Below are 8,289 nucleotides of genomic sequence, written 5' to 3' on the forward strand. Positions count from 1 at the left end.
CACACACACACACACACACACACACACACACACACACACACAGGGGAAGAGAGGGAGAAAGAGCAAGCCATGAAGGCCAAGAAATTGTCTTAGAGCTCAGAGACAGGGCTGCACTGAGACAGAGATATGGGAGGGAACAGAAAAGTTTCTGCAGTATTGAGTGTCTTTGAGATGATGGAGCACACTGGTCTCCATTATCCATAAATGAAAAGGGTTTGAAACCACCAGGACTCTTCCTAGAGCTGGCTGCGTGACTGGGTTCAACGTGACGCAAGAACCAGAAGGTCGCTCTGATAGACCTCCAGCATTGCTCTTTGGAGAGAGAGGAGCCTTTCAGAAGGACAGCCAGAAGCCGCTCATTGGTGGCTTCACATGACAGCCTGCCTGGAGTTTGTCAAAAGACTCCCAGACCTTGTAAAAGAAAGTTCCCTGTATGATGAAACAAAGATTGAACTCTTTGGCCTGAATGCCAAGCATCGTGTCTACCATCCCTACAGTGAAGAATAGTGGTGGCACAGTTTTTCACAGAAGGAACTGGGGGAGTAGTCAGGGTAAAGAGCAGGCTGTCCTTGCTGATAACCTGCACCACGGTGCTCTGGACCTCAGATTGGAGTAAAGGTTTATTTTCCAACAGGACAAGCCAACATAACAAAGGCTTTGGGACCTGTGGGAGTGTCATTGCCAGAGCCCATCCTCTCAACACTGGACGTTGGATAAACATGCAGATCATCTACATTGAGTCCATCGGTCCCTGACCAATTCAGGACATCTATACGACGTCCAACCTTGGATGTCAACATTTCAACTTTAAGCTTGGTAAATTTTTTGGAAGTCATGTTGAGGAAAATTTACATGAGTAATATTCTTTTATTTACATTGTTGTATCAATATGTTACATATGAATATGGATTATTTATCAACAATTTATTATGTGTTAGCCTATTGATTTATTCAGTACTTATGTGTTTGTGACCATGTTAAAATGGTCATATTTTAAAATCTGTTGAAATATTAAAACTTTTGAATTCCATATTAAAATGTAAAATAATAATGGTTGAACGCCGAAAAGTTGATTCTGTTTATATGGGCGTGGCGTTCTCAGTGGGAGAAACGCAGAGCAACTGCGGATGAAGGTTTCGGCCTGTCTCAGTGATGCAAAGCCTCCTGCATCCAGCATCAGCATGGAGGAGAGGAAGGCACTCACATCACTTAGTAATGTCAACAACATTATCATCTGTCCAGCACACAAGGCTAGGTGCACAGTTTTGCTAAATCAAAAAGACTATCATGAGAAAATGTTGTCACTGCTCAGTGATGAAAATACTTATGAGACCCAGGAAGTGAGAGATGTCACTATGGAGGCAGATGAAACCATGGTCTCGTACGACGTTACATCTCTCTCCACTTGCATCCCAGTCGAGGAAGCGCTGGAGGTAGTTCGAAAGAGGTTACAGGATGACCCCAACCTCAGCAGCAGGACCGCTCTCAGCACCGACCAAGTGTGTTTGAACTGTGTCTTCACATACAAGGGTCAGTCCTACAGGCAGAAACATGGGTGTGCCGTGGGCTCCCCAGTTTCACCCTTTTTGTACATGGAAGAAGTGGAAAAGAGGGCTTTGCTATCCTACCCTGGAACACCACCAAGCCATTGGTTCAGATATGTGGATGACACCTGGGTGAAATTCAAATCTCAGGACGTTCCACAGTTCACGGATCACATTAACTCAGTGGACCAACACATCAGATTCACCAGGGAGGATATGAACAGTGGCAGGTTAGCCTTCTTAGACTGTGAGATTTCCATCAGTAATGGGGGACATCTAAAAGCTGACGTGTACAGTAAACCTGCACATACGTAGTATCTAAGATACTACGTATGTGCAGTATCTAAGGTTTGACTCTCATCATCCACTGGAGCACAAACTGGGCGTCATCATGACGCTACAACACAGAGCGAACACCATCCCCACTGACACAGCAGCCAGGGAGGCAGAAGAACATCAGGAAGGCCCTGAGTAACTGTGGTTATCCCAGCTCGACTTTTGTTAAAGCTGGGAAGGCGCCTAAAGAAAGCTCCAGCTGATCCAGGAGAGAAGGACAAGAGAAAACCTGCAGTGATCCCGTACGTGTCAGGAGTATCGGAGCAGCTGAGACACATTTTTGCTAAACACCAGGTCTCTGTGGCTTTTAAAGCCCAAAACACGCTGCGCCAAAAACTGGTCCAGCCCAAGGATCGGGTCCCCGACACAAACAGAGTAACAGAGTGTACGCTGTTAAGTGCAGGATTTATACATCAGGGAAACCAAACAACCTCTGGTGAAGAGGACGGCACAACACAGAAGAGCCACCTCGTACCTCGACCACGGTGAAGTGGGCGGTCCTTTGTGAGCTGCAAATCAGGTAAGCAACAGCCTTTCTACCTTCTCAGGTTTCTACAGTAGAATCACCGTGGCGATCGCTTTGAAGTCTCTTTGTGCGGGGTTTCATCTTTGTTTTGTGCTGTCGGCTTTGTGTTCATAGCAAAATACTAAAGATCATACGTGTGTCCTCATCAGGATTTGGATGTGTGTTGGTGTGTGCAACTGTAGCCTCGGCTTTACAACATGCAATTAATTAGCACAAAGGTAAAGTGGAGCTAGTGAGAACCCAGTGACAACCTATGAGAGAACTGATAAGTAATATCGATAACAGAATCAGAATCCCTACATTCTTATTAATTACCATCTCTAGCCTTTACTACAGTTACCTCCACTTGTTATTTGTGAACTGAATTGAAAGAATGGGCTGAAATCAGGTAAAATGTATTTGTATATGTCATGGTCCTGGGCCATGTTGGCCCAGTATTCTTAGTTTTTGTGTGTTTTGTATTTTGTTCCCTATTTATGCCGTGGTTCCTAGGTTTAGTTAGGATGTTCCTTATTTGGTTACCCCCTGTGTGCCCCTCTGTGTATCTGTGAACCCTTGTTTCCCCTCCTTGTGTTTTATTCCATGTTTTCCGTTATGTCCGTGCTCTCTCCTCCTGTCTGAACCTCTGTGTACTTCCTGTTTTACTTTGACAGTCTCTCGTCAGTATGCGTCATGTTGTGTTCACCCCTGCCCTGTCTCGTTACGATTATCTGTGTCAGCTGTGTTCCCCGTGTGCTCCCACTTCCCTCGTTTACCCTCTGTGCATGTATGTCCACGTCTCCCTCAGTTCAGTGTCGCGTTCTCCCTCATGACTGTGTGCCCCGCCGTGTGTTTCCTCGTGAGTCCGTTCCTTAGTGCTTCCCAGTTCAGTTTCATATTATTTTGTATCGCCTTTATCCTCTGTCAGCAATAAAGCTGTATTTTGAGTTCAGTGCTGTTGTCCCGTGAGTTTGTGTTTGGGTCCTCTCCTGCCTGCACACAGCCTGATCATGACAGTATAGCGCTTTTCTAGTCCCTAAGGACCCCAAAGCACTTTACATATCCAGTCACACACACATTCACACACTGGTGATGGCAGCTACATCGTAGCCACAGCCGCCCTGGGGCGCACTGACAGAGGCGAGGCTGCCGGACACTGGCGCCACCGGGCCCTCTGACCACCACCAGTAGGCAACGGGTGAAGTATCTTGCCCAAGGACACAACGACCGAGACTGTCCGAGCCGGGGCTCGAACCGGCAACCTTCCTAATTTCTCTGCCATGAGAAAGTTGGGTTGCTCTGCAGTATGATTTGCATCATTATTCATTTGCACCATAAAGTGCTGTCCAATCCATTTTGCAGCATTTGTCTCAATCTGTGCACTTGGGAATTTATCCTACTACTTATATCAGCAGTCACAACATTAATAATACTAAGGACCTGACTCTCTTGGTAAACCTATATGTGCATCCCATAACTCTGCCTTTATCGTGTTTGACAGATAATGTGGTGAGCTTTGTTCCTCTCCTTCTTCAACCATTTTCATCCCATAATTATGGTAAAAGTTCATCTTGGTTTTAGCTGCCAAAGCTTTATGTGGCTTTCCTGGTCTCCAGTAGAAACAGTGGTTTGCACCTTGTTACAGTTCCACAGAGTTCTGTGTGTTTTGTGTGGATGCTTGCAAAGAGCTGACGTGTTAGCATATAATGTAGTTGCTTCAGCCCATGTCACAGTTTGCACTTTCTCTTGTTTTGTCGTGCAATAAAAATACAAAATCCTTTTCATATCTCTAGTCCTCAAAAGTTATAGACGGGTGTAAGTGCTCAGGAAAAAACGATATTTGATGTAATGACATCATTGCAACTGTATTGTCATTATTGAATTCAGTACGCTGAAACTGCATTACTGAAAAATATTATGATCTAATACTTTGTAATGTGTTATTCTGTATGTAATACAACCATAAGGTGTAGTTTCCTGACAGTCACAAGTTTCATGACATAAAATGGTTGTGATCACAGTGACAATAGCACAAGAGTGCGAGTGCTCACAGAAATGACCTATAGTGCACAGAGAGAGCCAATGACTCTGGTTTCACCTCCTGGAACTTGTTTTCTTCAGGCCAAAGACTGACCACTGGGCCTCTGTCCATCATCTTGACGATGTCTGCCATGTTGATATACTTATCCAGCTCTATGACCTTCTCCATCCAGTGGATTTTTGTCATACCGTGGTCTGAAAACAACATTATATTCAGCTGGTTCACCATGTTCATCTCCTGCAGGAACATCACAAAAACAAGAATGAAAACGTTGAAAGAATGAAAGAACATGAAAACAAACCACATGACAGGAAAAATTGCAGAATCTGCAACTGTAGTGACAGTTATTGTGTTATTACTTTGATTTTGCTGTTGAGTTTCTGCATTGCAAGATCCAGTTGTTGCACAGCTGTTTTGACCTGACGAGAGTCTGGACCAAAGTGATGGCCCTCCACATCAATTTTCTCATAATATATTGCTGCCATGTCTGCTTGGTTTGATCTAAGACACACACAGATTAAATGGTTAGTCTTCTACCTTCTCTAAGTGTTATTTTCTTAAGTGCACCAAAAACTGTCACGCTCATCTTTGCGTCTTGTTGCACTGTCTGTTCTTCTGCTCTCTCTGTGCTGTGTTTCTTACCCAGACTTATCTTTGAATCAGCTCACTGTGCATCACCTAGGACTCTCACCTCTAGTCTCCTCATTCTGGATAAATGTGCCTTCTTACTGTCCACAGCTGACACTGCATTCTAGTTACCTCAGACATCGAATGCTGGAGCTCTGAGTGACATTACACCCATGTTCCAGTAGTAAAGTTAATAAAAGCAATGAAACACAGGCTCAAACTAATAAAATAAGGTGCTTACATTGTATGACATCTTACTGTGATGTGAGGTAGACATTTTCTGTAACTGTCCTTATGTCAGTGAAGCTGCAACAGTTATTGGAGGAACTGTTCAGCTGTTAAGTGTTGCAGCGGACAGCTGTGGTCATCGTGGCTGATGCAGACCTCATTCAGAAAGGGCTGAGCTCAGTTGATGGAGGAACACAGTGTTGATTCAAACTGCATTTAAATTGCAACAACAATAATGAATTCTGTCAGCAAACGACCGCTCCCTGTGCAAAACAGATCGTAAATCGATCGGATCTTCTATAGCGCTTTTCTACTAAGCACTCAAAGTGCTTTTCACAACTTGCCTCATTCGGCCTTTCGTACAGCCAGTCTTTCTATCCAGCTAACATGTACACACATTGATATTCATGTTACCTTAAGACTGTTAGTGCATTTGTTATTGATGCTGTGAGATTTTTCTCTGAGGGGTTGTACACGTATTCCTCACAGAAAGATGGACGGACACCCAGAATCTCCACCTCACAGCCTGAAACACATGAAACGACTCCATCATTTACAGGCACCTCTGTAAACAGTTAACATGCTATGATAGCCCATTACCTGTATGTCATAGACAATAATTGCTTATTATGTTGACCAGCAGCCATCAGAGTGTATGTGTGTTGTTATTCTAACAAAAGAAATCACAGCAGTTTCCCTTGGTTGTCATTGTCCCTCTCTGAACCTGGGTTTAGTGTTTTTGGGGTCAGGAGTCTTTGTATTGTAATCTTTGTGTTTGGTTGGTTATCGTTCTGTTATTGCTGGAGTTCAGCTTCATTGTTCCCTTGTGTTTACTCGTCTTCTTTATTTTCTGATGGTTTGTATAAGTTGGTAACACTTTCTATTGCAACCTGCAACTAAGGTGCAAGTACCCTGTAATTACATGTCATGTCAGGTAACAAGTCGGGTTTTTACTGGAAACAATGAAATAATTACACTGAAAGAATTTATTTGTTTCCACATCTTCAGTACGCTTTTCAGGGCATGGGCCATATTATGGAGTGACTTACTGAGTTGTGACAACTGCTGTGGCTTCATGCTGAGAGAGAGCACTTCAGATGTGATGCTAGCTTTAATAGTGTTGATGGAGAAGTATAAAGAAAGCCAGAAGGAGCTGCTCTGTGGATCTAGAGAACGGCTGGTGCAGTGCATGTATGAGGACAGCGAGACAGTGGTAAAGAAACCAACTCTAAGCCCGTTCTTATTCGCAGTGGTGATGGACAGATGAGGTCAGGCAGGTGTCTCAGGGGGGTTGCTGAGGACATTGGGATCTGTAGTGATCTAGATGGAAGAGAGCCTAGAGAGGTGGAGGTATGCCCTCGAGAGAAGAGGAATGAAAGTCAGAATATATGTGTGTGAAGTAGCAGCTGATTTCAATCTGTGTGTCAGAGGATTTGGACATTACTTTTATTGTCACTGCACAAAAGGATGAGAGCAAGATGTTAAAGTGGAGACTGCTGCAGGACAGAACAACTGCATCATACTGTTAAACACAACTGCAGCTCTTCACAAGCACAGACAGCATGGTAGCGCTAAGCCAGCCAAGAACCCGGAGTGATGTTAAAGCTGACCCCAGACCAGCACTGTGATAAAGTCAGCCGCCATTTGCAGTGAAGCCTGGCGCTGCCGAACACAAAATTTCACAGCTTTAAAATTAATTTGTTTCATATGTTTTTCTTATGCGTGTAAGAAAAATAATTAATAAATCACTGCGAACAAGTTTCACCCGTTCTTTTGGCGGTATATAACGAAGCTCTAACTAAAGGATGCTTACCTTCAACCATGTATGATAGCACTATCTCTCTAATCCACAAGCCTGGTAAGGATCCTTTGGAGCCTGGTTCGTACAGACCAATAAGTCTACTGAATGTAGATCATAAAATATTGTCAAAACTTCTGGCCATGTGATTAGAGATGGTTCTCCCAACAGTTGTGTCGGAGGACCAAACGGGATTTGTAAAAAATAGACAGTTATCTTTTAATATTAGAAGGCTATTCAATATTATATATACACATAATACTTCTGATCAATCTGAAATATTACTCTCATTAGATGCAGAGAAGGCCTTTGCCAGGGTTGAGTGGGATTTCCTCTTCTCGACCCTGTCAAAGTTTGGCATAGGCCCTAATTATATCTCCTTTGTTAAGCTGCTTTACACAAAACCTCAGGCCTCGGTTAATACAAATAATATAACTTCTAGTCCTTTCCTCCTCCACCGCTCTACAAGACCAGGGTGCCCTTTGTCCCCATTGCTATTTGCACTTGTCATAGAACCTCTCGCCATTCAATTACGCTCTGCAAAGGATTATAAAGGAATAAGGAGATTTGGTGTAGAACATAAGGTGTCTCTCTATGCAGATGATTTGTTGCTATATATCACTGACCCTACTAAATCATTGCCAAAAATTATGACAGTTTTAACTGAATTTGGGAAAATTTCTGGATACAAAATCAACCTAACAAAAAGCATATTGTTTCCTGTTAGTTCTTTAGAAAAGTTAGATAGCGCTACATTGACTTTGTTTCCTTTTGCCGTCTCAAATACTTTCAAATATCTTGGAATAACTGTAACCCGTGAATTCTGTGGCCTTTTCAAACATAATTTTATTAATTTATACCATCAAACTGAACAGAACTTGGAAAGACTGTCCAAACTGCCCATCTCGCTTGCTGGCCGAGTAAATATCATTAGGATGAGCACTTTACCCCAAATTTTTATTTTTGGTTCAATGTATCCCAATATTGATCACAAAAACCTTTTTTTAAGAAAATAGACCAGTTAATTTCTCAGTTTATCTGGAACAAGAAGACACCCAGAATAAAAAAGATATTTCTCCAAAGAGCCAAGATTACAGGAGGAATGGGGTTGCCTTGTTTTCAGCTCTGTTATTGGGCCTGTAACATACGTTGTATGTCATTCTGGGGCGGGGAACATAGACCTGATTGGGAACGGATGGAAAGTTTGACT

The 8,289-nt window shown here is 43.0% G+C and overlaps 1 protein-coding gene across 2 annotated transcripts in view; it reads right to left on the minus strand.

The window, feature by feature from the left end:
* enpp6 (ectonucleotide pyrophosphatase/phosphodiesterase 6) overlaps nt 1-8,289 on the minus strand; it is a 34,605-nt gene that overhangs the window by 3,803 nt on the left and 22,513 nt on the right. For both annotated transcript variants that reach the window (XM_005944933.3, XM_005944932.3), the window contains exons 3-5: nt 5,696-5,807; nt 4,786-4,927; nt 4,484-4,663 (exon numbers count right to left, since the gene is read on the minus strand). In XM_005944933.3, coding sequence (XP_005944995.1) covers nt 4,484-4,663; nt 4,786-4,927; nt 5,696-5,807 — 434 coding nt within the window. The remainder of the gene's footprint in view (nt 1-4,483; nt 4,664-4,785; nt 4,928-5,695; nt 5,808-8,289) is intronic.

The sequence above is a fragment of the Haplochromis burtoni genome, unplaced genomic scaffold, assembly GCF_018398535.1.
Source record: "Haplochromis burtoni strain Fernald_Lab_line unplaced genomic scaffold, NCSU_Asbu1 Contig_413, whole genome shotgun sequence".
NCBI lineage: Eukaryota > Metazoa > Chordata > Actinopteri > Cichliformes > Cichlidae > Haplochromis > Haplochromis burtoni.